The sequence below is a fragment of the Limanda limanda genome, chromosome 20 (genome assembly GCF_963576545.1).
Source record: "Limanda limanda chromosome 20, fLimLim1.1, whole genome shotgun sequence".
NCBI classification, from domain to species: Eukaryota; Metazoa; Chordata; class Actinopteri; order Pleuronectiformes; family Pleuronectidae; genus Limanda; species Limanda limanda.
Window position 1 is genome coordinate 9,984,664 of NC_083655.1, and position 19,322 is coordinate 10,003,985.

The window sequence follows — 19,322 nt, forward strand, 5'->3', positions numbered from 1 at the left end:
AAAAACACCCAAACACCGCGTCCAGCTGCTAGCTTACCCAGCTGCTAGCTAACCCAGCGGAGAGGAGACAGAGGCCGGGGCCCACACCGCTGCTCGCTGTCCTTTGTTTTTATTCGTTTTATTCACGCAGAACCACGCTGTCTGTTGTCACGTCGCTGACGCAGCTCTGCATGTAGCCGGAGTTGTCTCATGGTTTCACAACACGCTGACAAAAAGGTACGCCGCCACTGTCACCCAACGCTAGCTAGCGTAGCTTAGCTTAGCTTAGCTGCGGGAGCCCCCTCTGTGTCACAGGGCGAGATTTAAGGTGAGGTTGGGGTCGTGGAGAGTGTCTTTGTCAGAAACGAACTGTTGTTGCTAACATCACTGACCCGAGTGTGTTACCAGCGAAGTAGAGGGATTAAACAGCCGGGTTACACAAGGAGCTTCTGTTAGCACGCAACACTATGTGATCCTTTATGTGACACGTAAAGGCTTTTACAGTTCAGTTCAGCTGGTGTGCATGAATGATCGATCAGAGCAGGATTTAAATCCCCAGAAACTCCCCCTACATATTGTGTACGGTCATGGGACAGTAGGGAAAGTTTCATAGTGAATGGATGTCCCTCTTCATTTTTCACATGCATATAAACACATTGTTTTCTGCTTTTAAACTGATATTAACTGGTTATTTATTTCACAGGGATATAGTTGTCAAAAGTTTTTAGTAAATTAAGGTTGACCTGAATAAGAGAGAGTCTGGAATGTGAATATTTGCTGCTTGTTTTCTTATATCTTAGTGGCAAATTTAATAGTTTAGATCCCCCCCTCACACTTGTGGTCTTTAAAAAAGATCTAACTCCAGGGAAATCGAGAGGGATTTTGTACCAATGTTATGACATTGCCTAGGTCAAAGAGTTCATAAAAAAACCTACTTCAGATAAAGTTTTTAGTTAAAGTGAAATGGCCCGAAGAGAGCACATTCAATCACCAAGGCTGAATGAAGCCACAGTTAACTTCACTTGACCTTGATTAATATTTGGAACTGCACCAAATTGCAGATTCTTAAATATCCGTCCCCTAGATGCCGGATTTTATTTAATCGAGATCCATTATTATTCCCAGTGAAATCAACCATAATGTTGAAAAACATCCCATCTCTCAATGTTAAAGAAAGAAAAAAATCCTTGATCCGAACCCATATCAGAATTTAATGGGATCTTTCCATCAAGGTTTGTGGTAACCCCTCCAGCTAAAAAACAAACATCAAACATAACGTCCTTGCCAGAGGTAATAACTATTATTTGCATTCTCAATTAGTCTAAAGTAACCACCCTTATTTGCTTTCTCTTTTCAGTAGGGTGAAGGAGTTGGTTGATGTGCATGGCATCAAGACACCAGGCACCATGAGTGCGGAGGTGGACGCACTGACGGTGGTGAACCAGCTGCGAGACCTTGCCGCAGACCCCCTGAACCGGAGGGCCATAGTAGAGGATCACGGATGTCTGCCGGGCCTCATCCTGTTTCTGGATCACCCCAACCCACAGGTCGTCTACTCAGCGCTACTGGTGAGCAAGCATACAAATACATATTGACATAAGGATGCTTTATGGTACATACAATTATTCTTACGCAAAGGACAACGTTTGTATGCACATTGAATTATTTATGAAAACGTGTTGAGTGAACTATCTACAGCAGTTGTTAGATAACATTTCTTTTGGTTGAATAGTTGGCTCAGTTCTCTACTCGTTCTGTTTTGGTGTCAGAGCAGTGTCTGGTCACCTTCTAAAGGCCACTTCCTCTAAGCCACAGACACATGGTGGCATTAAAAAGAACTACATGTTTAGAAACCATGTACAATGGTGACATCTGCTGTCTGTGTTGTGGTGTAAACGCAACAACAGCCTCTCCCCTCTTCCCCTACCACCACCATGTTGTACAGTACATGACTTGTGGAGTGAGTACGCATTTGAGGTGCTTTACGTAATAGCTGCTCCTTCACGGTGTCTTGCGGAGTGTAAACACAGTCGGTTCACGTGTATGTGTTGGTTATGTAATATTTTACCATTGCACACGCACGTCTATCTCAAAGGCTCTCGCCCTCAGTAATATCACAAAGGGTCTGTCAGCTGTCGGTGGCGGATAGATAACGGTTGCCCTTGTCCTTGCAGGCTGTGCGCTACCTGGCAGAATGTCGAGCCAACAGGGAGAAGATGAAGGACGAGCTGGGCATGATGCTGAGTTTGCAGAATGTCATGCAGAAGCAAGTTCCTGTCACCACCACATCACATCACACACACACACACTCACACACGGGCACTTTCTCTACATAAAACCTTAACCTAGGATTTCCAGTTAAATAGCTGTTTCTGCATGTAATAGATTTTAATACATCCTGCCACCTCGCTGCAAATTCTTGATGAGTCAACTTCCATATTTTTACCCCTGTAGGCTTTTATTTAACTCCATTATCGCCTGACAAAGGAAGTTGTGTTTTTGGTCTGTTTTTATGAGTTAGTTGTTAGTTAGCAGGATTACACAAAAATGACTTGATTTCCATGGAATTTTATGGAGGGGGGTTAGGACCCAAGGAAAAACCCTTTAAGTTATGGTGTGGGTCCTAGTACTATTATATTTTTCACTTTCTTAAACATTTTGAAATAGGACACTTCAATATTTTTTCCTGCGATGTTTAGGGGACTGATATTTTTGAGTGTGTGCAATGAGATCCAAACATAAACTTGATTGAGTGAATTTAATTTAGGGGATGTTGGGCCGAGCTTTGCTCTCTACTGAGTCTCATTCTAGTTGCTCCTTATTTGGAAGAAATGGCTGAATTTGCACACATGGTACATCGTCAACCCTTTCCTTTTGTTGTTTGGTTTCAGCCTCATACCCGTTGTTTTATCTAATTTAATATGTATTGTCTTGATAAACTTATTCTGGTCCAGCAATGTGTAAGTGAGAGGTCTGGTTTGAGGTGACATTGTGATCCATCCCACTGGTTTTACCAGAGGGTCACGATGCAGCTTTGGTAAGTGTTTGCTGCTCGTCATTAGCACCCTGATAGAAATAGACCCATGTTGAAGTGGCCGACCGTAGCTGGTCTGATTTTGTTCCCCGCTCGTCTTCCTGCGGCAGAGCTCTTGCTCGGCCTGGAGTAAGCCAGTCACTTCAGCTAGTCGGGGGTTGCATCACGAGGTGCCCTGCAGTGACAGCAGCGGCTCTCCCTACTCGCTGTCCAGTCAGTCTGACTTTGAGCAGAGGTCAATCATAGCTCGACTGAGTGGGAACACAAAGCTGTCAGGGAACATGTAGCCCGGGTGCACAAAACGGGTGTGAATAACATTTTTTATTCCTTCGTCTCATTACGGTCCGAAGCTCAAGGAGACGCTGCCTTGTATTCAGTGAGAATAAATCAATCGATTGAGGAAAGTGTTTGTTTGCTGAAAGGCTGACTGGATGTGTTCAACAGCGCCTGGGAGCACCAGGATCTCAGAGGACAGCCACGCCGCGTCGCTGATGTTGTTTGGGTTTACTATATAAGGAGTGATGTCTCTGTGACATATAAAGCAATATAGCCTGAGGGGTATCCCAGGATGCATCACGGTATATACAACTGCTAATGGTCTCATGTGGCTTCTTCAAGGGAAACTGCTGCCCAATAAACAGCTCTGTTGTGGATTTTTCTTTTCTGCTAAAAAGGCAGTAAACTGATGAGGTGTTGGCTCAATTAGCACAAGTCAGAATGTTTGATGGTGGGATTGTCTTTGGGTAGAATAATGAATAGGGAAAATCTGTTTTATCTGTCACTGTGACGGCTGCTAAGTCCTGAGTCTCCAGGGGCAGAACAAGACAGACACGTCCAGATTCAGGTCACACCCAGTGGAGTTAATTTGTCCCACAGAGGCGTACACATATCTTGATGTCAATAGAATAGAATCCCTTTATTGTCATTGTCAATGAGATTAAAAAGCAGCCCTGTAGATGTATTCACACAAATCAAACAACACTTGACAAAAAGAGAATAAGAGTTTAACATATGTGAACATTTAGATGTGTAAAGGTTGAGAAAACAGGGATGACATGCTGAACTATTGAATCTCATGTAACCTCATAATATCAGGATATTAATCTTCTCTTTTCGTTTACCCATTCTCACCAAAGGAGTACCTCACCTGGAGAGACCAAACTTCTGGCCTCTGAGATCTATGAAATCCTGCAGTCGGCCGGTAAAGAGGAGGCCGAACAGGCGGAAGCAGACGCTGCCTCCTGCCGACGTAAAGCTCAGTTCTTCCTCGGCTCCAACAACAAGAAAGCCAAGACTGTGGTGCTGCACATTGATGGACTGGACGACTCTGTAAGTGCTCGCAGCGCACGCAGGAAGCAAAGATTTTGTGTGCATTGTGTTTGCTGCTGTAATGATCACAAGGCGTTTTCAGACATGACCTGCTGGTAAAATCTGCAGAATTGGTTGTGGAGTTTACCCACAGTTTGCTTTCAGACATGTACAACGCAGCAAGAGGTTCTCTGCACGGACACGTTCACAACAACATCAAATCCTTTGCATTATTCAGGCGAGAGGTGGAGCTAACCCTAACCCGTATTGAATGTGCTGCGGAGATCATGTGATCATGCTACATCACCCCGGCACCTGTGTCGGCTCTTATCACCACAAACTCCCTGTTCTTTTTCGACGGGCATATTTGGTTTTGCTTAGTTTTTTTCATTTTTTGCGTCTGTCACACGTTCTTACATCAAATTATCCTGAATTTCTACGCACTTAATTCTAGGGGAGGTGGAGAAAGTCAGCAGTAACTGCGAAGCCTCTCACTCGGACATTGGCGTTCACACATAATACCTCCTCCGGAGCAGTTCAGTGCATGTCTGAAAGCAGCTTCACATCGGAGGGTGGAGGGGTCAGGTTGTAAATGTCAGGCATTGAACAGCAGGACGTTGAGATTGAACCTGAGTGCTGCTCTGCAGGAAGTTGCATCTAGCCAGATTACATTACAGCAGACAGACGGCCTCTGGTGGGCTGCATCGCTATCACTACAGCGGAAACACGCATCAATGTGGCAGCTGGAAACCGTAGTCATGTAAACTGCTTCACTCAATATGTAGAAATGGAAAATTAACAGTATATATTTATACCCCAATTTAATTTCATTTAACTGCATCATCTGCATACCCTGTCTTACACTGTATAATGTTCCTCATAAGCCGCAGTTGTATCTTCACTTGGCTTTGTTGTGTCACACAAATCTCTTCATACTTCTCACCTGATTCTTGTCTGCTGTCAGACTCGAAGGAGCCTGTGTGAGGATGCGTTGCTAAAGATCCGAGGGGTCATCAGCTTCACCTTCCAGATGGCTGTCAAGAGATGTGTTGTCAGGATCCGCTCTGACCTTAAAGCCGAGGTACGTACGTGTGTGTTCGGAGGCAACACAGGAAGTTGGCCACACACAATATTGTGAACAGATAACAAATCTCAGCTGTAATTTTTGTAAATAAAAATTGGTTTATTTTAGCATGTGTCCAGTTTAAAATGTTGGTTAAATTAATACCAGGATTAATTGTTGTGTTTTATGATACCAGAAAAGGAAAATCTGCTCCATTGATCTATTTTAAATGCTTTGGAAGTAGTGTGTTTCGCCTAATGTCAATGTAAATGTGTCCTTGAAAAATCATACTTATACTGTATCCAATTTTTTAACTCTGTAGGGTAAAATTATAATATTAGCCCTGGTACCAACAGCATCCTCATTGACATTGCTCAGGCAATTAGAATTTAGCGTTAACTGAAGTATTTAGCACTAATATTTAATTTAATCAGAAGTGCTCTTTTCCTGTTTGCGATGTGGAGACTTTCATGAATGAAAATCTAAGTGGGCTGCTTCTCTCACAGGCTCTGGGTACCGCGATCAACTCCACCAAAGTAATGAAGGCGCAGCAGGTGGTGAAGACTGAAAATGGAGGAGAGGTAAGATTGTAAACTGCTACAGAAAGACTAATGCATTTCACTTAATAGTAGTCAGCTAATAGGTTGTTGTGCGTGTGTATGTTGTGTGTGTCTCAGTTCGGGGAGTGTGGCCCTACTGCCTCTGGCTGAGACTTATTCACACTGACATGATTAGTTGGTCACATCTCTGCCTCAGCCTGTAGGCTAGTTGTTTTTTTGCCAAACACATGACCGGCTCCAGTTGTACCCCCCCTTTCTTTTACAATATGCATGCTACCAACCTGCAGCACGTTCCAAACTGTACATCATTTGAAACTGCTCAGTTCTATTAATATATGAGACTCATAAATGTTTGTTTAGCAGTAATTGGCAGATAATTGTTGCCCCAGTGATTGAGAGTAATGGGCAAAGAATGCGTTAGTAGTGATATACAATGTGGCCAGCAGGGGTCAGACATGGCTCAGTTATGTATTCTGAGTCCAGATGATGATTTTAGTGGACTGTGTTTGACATTAATCCTAGAATCTTATGAATCTGTGTTTTGGTCAGATTTGTTGTTTCATGGTGAACATGATTATTTTTTTTAAACATGTCTTTGTGCAGCGGGTGGTGCCATTCCAGGAGGACTCCGAGGAGCAGGTGGAGGAGAACACAGACATCCCGGACTACCTGCCCGAGGAGGAGAGTCCGTCCCAGGAGCCGGACAAGGCCGTCACCCGCGTGGGCTCCATCACAGACGGCATGGGCTGGCTCAGCACGGCTGCTAACTTCGTCACCCGCTCCTTTTACTGGTGACCACTTCCTGTGTTCCTGTGTCCCTCTGCACCCCCATTTTTCTCCAAAAGTACTATCCAGCTGCAGCCTTAGCATCTCTCAGCCTAGTCCCAGACTAAACCCTGCCTCCCGGCTGCAGACTAGTCTAGACTCCCCTCCGCAAAGCACACGTGAGCAACAAGTGCTGGACGGCCAAGTGGAACCTGCAATAACTTTAAGTTGTGTATATATTGAGCTACAAACCTCACTACGGCTGTATGCATACACTATATACTAGCTGCATTTGTATCTCACAAAACATAGCCAGGGGACTTTAAATAAGCCCAAACCAAATGGAAATGTGTATCACTGCGTTGACAGAGCTGATGTGTGGCAGGCGTGTTTAGTTGTTCTCTGGCTGATTTTGTGTACGTTTAAAAATTGGGAGCTTCTTTCTTTTCTTTTGCACGGTTTTCTTTGCTGTCCTCATACTGTTTGTTTCCCCCCCAATTTTCCTATTACTCTCTATATATTTTTTGTTCATATTTTTCATTCTTTATTTCCTAATTAAGCTCATTAATTTCTTCCCTCTCCAGATTTTTTAGCATGTTGAGTCTTTTGTGCCAATTTTTGCCTGATGCCTAGATTTGTGATCATTGTGTGTGCCTTTGTTGACATTTCACTGTAATAATTATTTATTCATTCATTCAAATGATTTGAGAGCTTAGAGCGTGTCAGATGCAACGTTGGTGCTTCCCTAGCAGCAGCCCCCCCCGCCACTCCCCCATCAACCTTTAGCTCACAGAGGGACGTCACTTCAGTAGAAAGGGTGAACTAGACTCCAGCAAGAGGCCGCAGCCCTTTAGCCACTGGCTCATGTGCATAAGACTGTTTGTTACATCCTGAAAGAGGAGCTGATAAGCTAGCTGGCTTGTTTATACACCACCCGTCGGCTCCTCTGACGATGCTTTTAGCGCAGCAAAAATCAAACGCGAGTTCTGCAGCGGTGTACAATGGACCGACAGCTCCTTGTGTTGCGTGTACAGATTTTTAGGCTACCTCTGCTCTCACTGTCCCGTCTCACATCATCAACACCAAGGTCCCCTGTAGTTTGAGTTAGAGCCGTAGAGCCGCATGATGAAGACAAACCTGTTAGCTGCCTGCTCGTGCACCTGGACTCCAGCCAATATTTTACAGTATTGTGCACCCGCCTGTTCAGTTAGATTATCAGTTTAGCCAGCAGTGTCCTTAAAGCAAAGATCATGTCGGCCCACACACTGACACACACACACAGAGAGGACTCACTGATGCTGTCATACGAGCAGTAGTAATACTGTTACAAGGGCGTGGTTATGTACATTTTGTAAATGGTGCCCGAGTCTCTCGGGTGTTAGATGCAAAGACATTTCTTTTTCTGTTTTTGTAATATCTGCATTTTATGTCACACTTCAGGATACTCAGTCTTTACAGTCCTCAGACTCGCACCCGTTTTAATTATCATCTCTTCTGACTCATGTGAGCGTCATTGACAGTCGTACTCAATGCTGACCAGGTGAGTTTTATTGTTTTGATGGTGCGGAGATGTCGCAGTTGATTGAGGTCAAACTGATGGGATGGAATTGATGGTGCTGTTCTCTGTAAAAGCAATAATTTTTTTGCGCATTATATGTTGTGACCGTAGTTCTGCATCACCATGTTTCGCTAAAAAGTATTGGTTAAAAGTTAAGTTCATCATCAGTATTAAAACGTATTCTTTATTTGTCCATTTTTGCACATACTGAAATTCTAAATTAAGTCATATGTCTTCATGCTAATATTATTGGTCTCTTCTTTGCTCACAAAGAGAATCCTTGAACAATTTTTTTTCTAAAAACTCCATGTGCTGATCAAAGTGTAAATTTCCCTTTACTGTTTTATTCAATGATTCTGTAAGACTGACAACGAACCGAGAACTATGTCACCCGTAATGTAACGTGTACAGACGTGATCCTATGTAATATAATGTACTGTAATGCAGATCTTAAAACTGTAGATTCCCATACACTTAATGCAAACAATGATAAACTTAAAATCAAACTTTGTCTGCCGCTTCTTTTATTCCTCGCATCATAATCAGGGTTAAGTGGCTACGACAAGTGTTGACCTATGATTTGTCAGTACTTCACTCTTGTGATAATCCGCTTGTCTCATATCCCTGGTGTGTGCAGTTCACTCCAGCGCTGCAGACCTCGCTTTGTCAAATCAAATTGCTGAGGGCAGCAACCGTTCTCGGCAGAGAGAGCGAGAGGGGGGAAAATTCAGGTTTCTTTACTGGTGCATAAGTGAGGTGCCCCAGGGTGATTCTGTCGCCTGACCACCACCACCACCACCTCCCCCAGCCACGGTGCTGGTAGGCAGGCAGCAGCAGCAGCAGCAGCAGCAGTGGCTGCAGGGCTTCCAGCTGGGGCTGGCTGCTGCTGCTGTGATGATGATGATGATGCTGAGTCTTCAGTGAGACACTGGGCCAAGCTGGAGACGAGGCGTTCACCTCCCTGCTCCATCATTTGGACTAAAGAAATGTTTAATGTTGATTTGTCACAAAACATTTTGGAATTTGCTCCATTTTCGAATTCCACTTACATTTGATCTGGACAATCTGCTGAGAAGACCTTGTTTGTTTACACGCAGGGACGGCACAGAAACACAAAATGCAGATTCAAATATTTTTAAGATAGAAATTTTGATCAAATGAGGTCTCTGTCAGATTTTATTGCTTGTATTAAAACGTTGAGGTATGATTTATAACTCATAGAGGTAAGGGACAGTATGCATAAACAATAAGCAACCATGTCCAGTCTCTTTTTGGAGACATAATCTGATTCCTTTAACACAGTCTCATCTCCAGGTCCAATTCATACTGCATAATTTAATATAAAGTGCCTTTTTCTCAGAAGTCAAAAATAAATTGAAATGTCTGATCACTTTAAGGAATTCTCAGCCATGTTGCTCCGTTGTGTTTTGCATCAAGAAACTGGCAGCGTGTTCAGTAGATGCTGTTGCCACAAATCTAAAAATAACAGAATGCTGTTTATATTTTCAACTTTGATATCATTTTGTGTCCCGCTGCAAAGCCACAAACATCCTGCGTAAATATATCACCCACCCACAGTGACCGAGCACGCTGTGGGAGGCTGTGTGTGACCCGTGAGGCCTCGTATTTCTCACACATGACCACTAGAGAGAGACAGCAAGCCTGACAAAGAACAAATGAGTGAGTGTGAAGAGCAGAGTGAAACTGATGAAAACACTTGTTTGTATTTCTAATATTACTCTTCATGTACAGCCTTATTGAAACTGCATTTAAACAAACTACACTATGAGCATCTTTGTCCACCTCAGACTCTAATATCTGTGGCCTAATGCAGCCATAAGGTTGTTTTTAGTGCTTAATATAGTGTGCACCTTTCTCTCCAACGCCTGAGTACTGATGTTCAGCAGTTTCCAGCTCTAAATGATTTTATTTAAGGACTAATATGCTGCCTTATGATGATATCGCTCCTCTCAGGAGGTCTTAGCATGCAGGAGGACATCCCCCAGAGATCATAAAGAGGCTCTCACCTCTCATTTTCATATTAAAGCCACAGATAATTTCCCTTCCACCCCTTCTTGAGTTCTTTGGATCGGATAAGCTGCTTTACAGTTTCACCTCTGCTCCATCTCGTATCAGATCAAACACAATCAGTCCTGCGTGTGCACAGGCCTCATCCACCCTGCAGGGCCGTATCAGTTGCATATATGTACATGAATGTGTTGTCGGTATCACCCCTCCCTCATTCTCTCCACCACCACCACCTGTGTGTGTTTGCATGGTTAATCTGAGCAGGGGCGGAGAGGGCCTGATGGTGGGGGGGAGATAGGTGCGTCTCACAGCCCCACAGGCTCTTGAGGAATTTTATTGGAGGTTCAGCTCCCAGTCAATGGGATCAGCCGTAAATCCTGCTCAGAGTGTGGCGGGAAATGATGTGACTCCGGCAATTTATGTCAAATAACTTTTGAGGATGTGTGAGTGTAGCGATCAGCGCTGCCGGGGCGGCGATAACTCTTCTGCAGGGGGCCCCGGCGAAGATTTAATTGAGACATTTTTCTCTATCTGCAGCGAAGCGCCAGAGCCGTGTTGTTGTGTAACGAGATGTAATGTCTCTCTTTATACGGGGGTCAACATCCGAGATGAGGGAAGGTCAGGGACTGACTGTTTGAGCATCCAATTTGTGCACGTAATACCCGCTCCACAGGGAGCTGGGTAAAGACACAGAGTATTAAGTTACACAGAGCACACATCAGACACACTCACACAGTCACACACACACACACTCAGTCGTGTCTCCATGGCTTCAGGGGACATTACACTGACTCACATTGATATCCTGGAGATTTACTCAAACCTTAACCATGGTTACTACTTGCCTAAGCCTAACTATTGTCCTAACCTTAACCTAACCTTATAGAGTTTCTTCACCTTGTAATTTAATGATTTACATTATCTGGACTTGCTTTTTGTCGTCATGAGGAAAAAAACTCCCCATAATGTGAGTGAGACTTATGCAGATTCACTATGGGTTTCAGTTGAATGATCCTTTAAATAGAGAGAGAGAATGATGGCGACCAACAGAGAGTCTGTAATTGAATGATTATATAAATGTATTTGTAATGATAAAGAGAACTATTAGCAATAATTCCTCAATGAAGTACATCTTATTAGAAAGTGCTATTCAGTACCACAATGTATATATTTTTCACTGCAAGTTCTAGTTCTGTATTAAAATGAACTTCAACACACTCAAAGGTAATAGCCCCTTCTTAGAATCCAGAATGGCTCCTCTCAGTATTATATATTATAGCCGATTTAATATATATTTATTATATATCATAAGCACCATTTTAGGTCGTAGCTGTATGGTCAAGGTGAATTTTAACTGCAGTTGGTCGTGTAATGAGTCACAATGGATCATATTCTGTAAGTTTATCATGTCTTATTAACGTTAATGTGCAGAGACGGGATAAAGCTAAAGTCCAGCATTTTGTTAAGTATCAGCAAAATTTTCTTTTAACTAGTACCTGAAAAACCATTCATTGTGAAATCTAATAATATTTGGTTATTTTTGATGATGTGTCAACATGGGGGCAACATTTTAAAGCTGCATGAATACATTTGCTGAAGCTGTTATAAGTAAAATCACAAAAGCAACTTACTATGGCTGCTAAAGTGCAAACTGTACTTCAGCTGTGTTAATGTGAAGTAAATCAAGTAATAGCAAAACATTACCTACTGGTTAATTCTGAGAAAGAGTGAAGAATTATCATTAAAATGCACTATCCAGGCCTACATCCAAAACATTTAGCGGCAGCAGCAGCAGCAGCATGCATGGGGCCCTTGATGAGATGCATGCACACACAGGCACATCATAATTGTGGCCATAGCTCATTATTGTCCCCGGGATGATTTGGATCCACCGGAGGGGGGGGGGAGGGAGTCTCGTCCTCTGACACCGACACGTCCGCCCGGCGACAACCACTCCAGCCGCTGATTGGTGGGATGAAATATTGCCGGCGAAAATTAAAAGGTCCCAGTGTCAAAATAATTCATGATATGCATATCTTCCCCCGGGCTTGATGAAATCGCTGATATCTGGATTAGGTGGATAATAAAAGCGATCAGGCTCCAGTTAAACAGTTTCAGCAGCAAGGGGGGGGGGGGGGGGGGGGGAGAAGAAGGGAGGGAGGCCTCTTTATGAGTGAGGCAGGGGGGGGGTCAAGATACAACAAGTGTGTGCGTGCGCGTGCATGTGCACAGTTGGTCAACCCGTGTCAGGTATTTCTCCCCCCCCACCCGCCGACCCCCCCCAGCCCACCCAGATCTGTGATTTGAATATCCGCTGTAATTGTCCCAAAACGGCTCATCAGTGGATCTGCCCGCCGCCATTAGGGCCCAACAATATGGTGTGACATTCAAATTCCCCTCAATGACAGGTTATTAGGAGCCGCGAGCAGCCGGCACATAATTAAGCACCGCAACGTTGACCTGTAATATGAAGTGATGGCTCAGTGCGGGCAGAATGAAATAGGTGCTTTGTTGAGATGTGGAAGTGGAGTTATTTTTCCACACCCGGAAAAAGAAGAAGAAGAAGAAGAGGAGGAAGAGGACAGCTGTCAGTGAGTCAGAAATCCTCGTTTTCAAAAGACTCACACAGAATATTATTTTGTAAGTGGAATGATTTCCATGGCGACTGCAGTCAGGGATCAGAGAGGGCCGTCAGAGTCATCGATTTAATCAATACAAAAGGAGCACAGTTGAAAATTTAAGTGCAGAGACCGTTTTTCATCCTCTGTGATGTTAAACTGCGTGAGCAAATCTTTTGAGCTGTGTAAAAACGGAGGACGGCCAAACAACCTGAGAAAAAAATGAAAGAAAAAACCCAATGTGTGACTTTCGTTTGTGACACTTAAAAGCCTCTTACACAACTTAAGACATGCTGTCTGAAGCCCCCGCTTTCCCCTTTAGAACAAGTGGACGTTGTGATGAGCAATGGACCCATCTGCTGCGCCCTCTCCTCCAACTGGTGTGTGAACAGGATGGAGTCTGGAGCTGCCGTTTCCAACTTGGAATATGATACCAGTGGTACCTGGAGATGTATTCTTAAAAAAAAATAAAAAGACAAAAAACGAGTGTGAATGTGAGTTGAAATCCCGTCGTGTCCCATCGTGCTGTGGTTAAAGACTGTTCACGTGTCGCTGGATCGGGTCAGAACCAAACCTCACGTGCACAAGTTCCACGACCCACTTCTGCTTCTTTAATTGGACCCAAGCTCACCTCCACCGAACCGGGGCCGAGCACGTCTTCATGTTAAACTGGAGGCCAGAGGCCCGTGTAATGGCGGGTTTGTGGCAGGGCTGCTGAACAGAAGGTCTGCACTTCCCTCCCTCCCTCCCTCCCTCCATTCCTCCCTCTATCTCTCTACAAGCCCCTCCATCCTCCCTCCCTCCCCCCCTTTCATAACGGTGGCAGATGGCTGCAGATGAATCCCTCATAATCATGTCAGGACGGCTCCTCCGATCCCAATTCATCTCTTTAAACACATTTCATCAGACGGAGAATTACACAAAGATAAAGGCGGCTGGGCACACGACAAAAGCACACAAAGATTGTCCTTGCAAACAAGTGTTCCTAGTCCCCAACACCACTTCATCATTTGTGCTCCTGTTATTGCTCCTCACCCCCCACGTCCAATCAGCTCACCCCCTTTTTTCCTCTCTCGGTCTCTCACTCTCCGGCTCTTTATTTATGTTTTTCCATACCGTTAATTGTCCCCGTCGCCTGCTACTGTCTGTCCTCACCCAGCGTAAATCTCTCTAACAAGCTTTCCTCTCATCCCTGTCGTTCTTTTTAAAATAAAGACAAGGTGTGTAAAATCCTCGCCTCTCCTCATTGACTCCCGGGGTTCCGATGGCTGCCTTTTCTTCGGGGGGTTGATAATTTGCCACAAAGTGAATTGTGACTTTTTATCCTCGCCTCCCCGACTCCCTCCCCCCCCCCTCACTTCCCCTGTTGGGTGACCCGGCGTCACCCAATCCGCGCGACGCCGTTAATTGTGGATCAGGTGAAGTTTGTCTCACCTCATTTCAGGGCCATGCTCCGCTAGGGCCATTCTCCCCACTCAAAGGCCACATCATTTCACAGCCTCCTACTTCTCATTAATCCCCCCTGAGTGGCTGCTCTCCCAGTTCCAGATCACAGATTTGTTTTGCTCTTGTTTTCTGACTCGCTGCCCTCCCTGCCCCACCCACTCCTCTCCTCCGCCTCCGTATTAACCCGTTTAGTGAGACCCCTCCCCGGCTCCCCGGTGGGCCAGGCCCTTCAGCGTGTGATCCCTCTCATATCCCCTTTACTTTCCTCACATTTCCTTTTGTTCTCCACTTTCTGAGATAAGATCTCCCAGAGTCTGCATTTTTTTTATTATCAAAGTAGACACCAAAAGGCTTCTGTGGCGTATCACCTCTCCTTCCATAACAACTCCACACCCGGCAGCATTGTACATTCAGCTGATGGAACCTGCCGTCTCCAGCCCAATAAATACAACAAGTGACAAATTGAAACAAAAACAAAAAGAATGAGAGGAGAAAGCTGTGCGTTTGTCTCGGCACATGTGCAAGAATTCCTCCTTCCTTCCCTGTTAAACTTTTTTTTTGTTGATTCATAAATTATTCATGAGGACAAAAACTGAAGATCTCTCATTACCATAAAATAACAATTTGCTAATTTATGGAAACTCCTAATTACTTGCCTTATTTGCCATGACCATATTAAATATTCATAAAGATGTGATTATTTCTTTGATTTGACTGTCGTTTGGTTTAATCTACTATTTTTGCTCAACAATAGCGACATGCCGTCTTCTACTGTGTGCACGATCCAAAACAAAACACCCAGGAGGGAACAATGAACAACAGCGTGCATTTATAGTCGGAAGCCTTTAATTCTTAGATGCTTTAATTTCAACACATCTCTATTTTATATTATCCAAATGCTAATTCTGCATCTTTGTGGTTATTTGAATTCTTCTCTATAAGAGGAAGTCTTTAGCTGCACATCATAGGTCAAACTGGGACATGAATGATCTTCTGATATTGAATGCAAAGCTGCAACAATTGAATCTGATGGGAATGAGATTTACTTTACTTTTTTTTATCATTATTTTAATGTGACACATCTGAAAACGAAACACTTTCCCTTCAAGAAAAAGCTTATATTAACAAGAATGCACCACATTGCACCTTGCAAATTCAAAACAGGCAGTAAACTCTTATTTTTGGACAGAATTATTTGGGAAGAAATCAAATAAAATGCACATTTGTAAACGATGTGACTCGAGCTTCATTTCAAAATCAAAAATGCATTCATTCATTTGGCTTTCATCCAGAACTAATCATTTCATTTTCCGTTCTGTAGTCTGGAAGTCGGCTTTCACGCCAGTTCATTTTGATTTACTCCAAATTGAAAAAGACTGAGGTGGGGGTGAAGCGAGAGGAAGATGAGTATATCGTCGATTCTCTCTCTCTCTCTCTCTCTCTCTCCTCTCGGTCTCCGTGGTGACACGCAGTCGTCGCAGGAACCAGGAAGTCTCAGCCAAGTTCTTCGGGAGACAGCGGAGTCTTGGATCCCATCTGGGGACGGCTAGATGAGGTCTCTTGCTGTCACCGCGTCTGTTGTCAAGGCTGCGTTTAACCTCAAATTTATGACTTTGTTATATCAGAATTAATTACAGATATTTCCCCCCAAACTGAGTGACGTTGACGAAAACGCTAAGCGCAGGCAATTTAGCTCTATTTGCAGATTAATTTGGGCCCACCTGTGATGCTTGGTGCGCTAAGTAGGTACATCAGTTTTAATTACAGGCCTCGCAGAGTGGGTTTAGTTAAATTACAGTATTAATTATCACATTTGCCACATATCAGAGTGACAAACGGTTGTGGAGGAGCACTGCCGTCGAGCCTCCTGTTTCTTCAGACGTCGTGCTTGGCGTCTGCCCTTCAGACGACCTTCACACAGGTGGATATGACGGAGAGGCTTTTGTTTACACCTCCATTCAACACCTTCTGCATATTCTGCCAGACAATGTCACTTGTGAGCCAAAAAGAAACATTTTTATGTGTTCATTTGACAAAGAACAACGTCTGATGAGAAGTTGAGGCCGAATATTTGGAAAATGGAGAAAACTCCAGATGAAAAATCAAAAGCAGTCGCTCCTGTGATGAAGGGAAAATGAGTGGCCTTTGTCCACATCATTACCCTCTTCATTCAGTCAGCTACATTAATCTCTTCAAGGATAATACGGTTCACGCTTCACAGCCTCTTCACCGGTCTACATCTGAGAGAGAAAAGATCGACCTTTGACCCATGACATCATTACAAATGGAAGATGTATAGAACCACGTGTGATCAGAGACGTTAATCTTCTGTTTAACGTTGTAGTTCTCAAACAGCAACAACAGAATCATCTATTGGAGGTGGATTTAATCACGGATCATTCAGAATGAATACTGACAAATTCAATTAAAAATGTGATATGTAATAAAAAGGACGAGTTTGACATTATGGGAAAAATCTTTTTTTTTCTTTCTTGCAGAGAGTTAACTTTGAAGATTTATTCCACTGTGTGAAGACCAGTAGACCAGTTAGCTTAGCTCAACATAATGGAAACGTGGGAAACAGGAAGACCGACTTTGTCCAAATAGCAATTCCCTTTCATTGTTAGGTCGCCAGGCAATGCTTGTAAAACCATAATGTGTTTTTAGATTTTGTTTTCGTATGTATTAAACAAACGTGACATGACCTGTCACAGCTGCCGTACCATTTCTATTAACCCCACTAAGGAGGATTTGTTACCACTCCTGTCCAAAGGGGCGGATCAAGGGATTTTTCACTTCCGTTAACATTGTGAAATGTGAGATTTTCCCATTTTCACAGATTTCCCCGAGAATAATTCATGGATCTTTATGAAAATAACCAGATTTATTTAGGGGACTGTTGGGATCATAAGATGTAAATGCAAATTTAATAACAACCAGACCCTGGAGCTTCACAGACCCTTTTAGCCTTTGCTCATTGTGTTGTTTTTCAGTTTTTACTATATTAGCATATATTTTTTGCCCAACTCCAGAAACCAACAAAATACAACGTGCTTAGTTTAAAGGAGCATTAATATTGATCTTACTTTTGTCAGGTGGCCAGAAATACATAAATATTCACCACTTCAACTTAAAGATGATAATATGTCAAATATCTGTCATTGCAGGTTTATTCAATGAGCTTTTCAGGCATTAGTTGATAGAAGATCTATAACCTTTAAACACAACAATTTTTCTACTATAGATGATGCTAAGCCAAGCTAATTGCCTTTTAGCTGCAGCTTTATTTTTTACTTTGAACGCAAATAGTAGGAGTGTTGCTGATCTTCTCATCTCACACAAATAACTAAAGAGGATGGAGGCAAAGTAAAGCATCTGTTGTTTGGTGAATTGCACCGTCACCGTCTCAGCAGTGAGACACAGACGCTGTCCAGAGGCCCAGAGCTGAGCTGAAATGTGTCCAGGACTGGAGCTGCAGAGAGAAGGTCCTCATTAGCCCTTGGCTGATGTTCTCTCCCACCAAAGTACTATATTAATCATAATCACACAACACCATTAGACTATGTCATTCTATTAAAGAAATCACATTATCATGCATTTCATTAATTAAACTCGAACCCAGTCCATCCACTCCGAGGAGCGCCCCATCCTGGGGGTGAGAGCGGGAGACGGAGGAGGGCCGGGACGGAGGAGGAGGAGGAGGAGGAGGAGGAGGAGGAGGAGGAGGAGGAGGAGGAGGAGGAGGGTGGCAGAGGGCAGGGCACTTCACCGCTCCACTCACCATCTCTCCAAAGTGAAATCAAGGGGACAGATTTGCATGTCGTGAGCTCCTAGGGCGGGTTACAGCTCGAGGCCTAGACAATAGAGGCTGATAATGGAGGTGGAGTGGGGAGTCAGGGAAGCAGGAATCCTCCTGACAAGTGTCAATGCTCTGGAAAGGAGAGAAATGGTCGACTCCATCCTTCCTAAACGTTGATCACTGGTCAGAGTCACAGGCTGATGCTGTATGATGAGGATTCAGACGTCGGATGCTTCCTAACTGACTCAAACACACTTCAAGTGGCTGTGAAGAGACTGGGAGAAGGCAGCAAGAGGCCTTTGTAAAATATCGTAACTGACTCCTGCAGAATTTATCCTCAAAGACACACCAAAGATGAACAAAAAGAAACAAGAGATATATTGTTTATTTGGTCTTTTGCTTTATTATGTTAAACATATAAGTGCACAAAATACTGTTTCAAAGGAATAACACCAACATTTTTATTATGACCTTTTTGGATGCTCCAAGCACCTGCGCCATATGAAACATCTTATCTTTGCGTAGGTGACAGAATTGTCCAACTTTTAAAAACTGTATTGTTGTATTGTTGCTTTTGCGTTTGTGTTTTCCGTTGATGCACTTGTGTGACACGTCTCTGCCGAGGTTATGTATATAACTGATATACAACATTACTTTGTGAGCAAACGCCCTGATGTCCCAAACTCAACAAATAAAAGCTCAAGGATGAAAGTCAGCTTCTTCTCACACTATTATTTTTTTTAAACAATCATCTGCCCAGAGGAACTCATCAAACTCTTCTTCTATCGTCTTCTTTGTGCGGTTTATTGACGGGTGGCAACCAACGTCAAGGTGCATTACGGCCATCTACTGTTCTTGGATGTACTGCAATACCAGGTCGAGGCCTATTCCACCAAACTCATCAGTAATGAGACATTTTATTGATAAATAGTAGCCCTTGAGTATAATGAAGATTCAAATTATTTTTAATCCAAATCTCACCCAAACCAAATATCAAAGGCACTTGACAAACACTCGTAAACCCATTTGTTTCTCTGGTTAATGGTTATTAACCCGTTACTGTATGCAAACATAATCATTTAACTCCTAATCCCAATTTACTAAAACACACTATTTATAAACACTTTTTGGAATAACAAAAGTGATGCAGCCTATTGCTCAGTA

At 43.4% G+C, this 19,322-nt stretch overlaps 1 protein-coding gene across 1 annotated transcript; it reads left to right on the top strand.

Annotated features, from left to right (window-relative positions):
* Positions 1–44: 44 nt before the first annotated feature.
* Positions 45–8,773, top strand: armc1 (armadillo repeat containing 1). Its single transcript, XM_061093935.1, has 7 exons — positions 45–216; positions 1,337–1,547; positions 2,154–2,245; positions 4,150–4,342; positions 5,286–5,402; positions 5,891–5,965; positions 6,548–8,773. Exons 2-7 carry the CDS (start codon positions 1,386–1,388, stop codon positions 6,737–6,739), a joined length of 831 nt encoding a protein of 276 aa, XP_060949918.1. The 5' UTR covers positions 45–216; positions 1,337–1,385; the 3' UTR covers positions 6,740–8,773.
* The last annotated feature ends 10,549 nt before the right edge of the window (positions 8,774–19,322 follow it).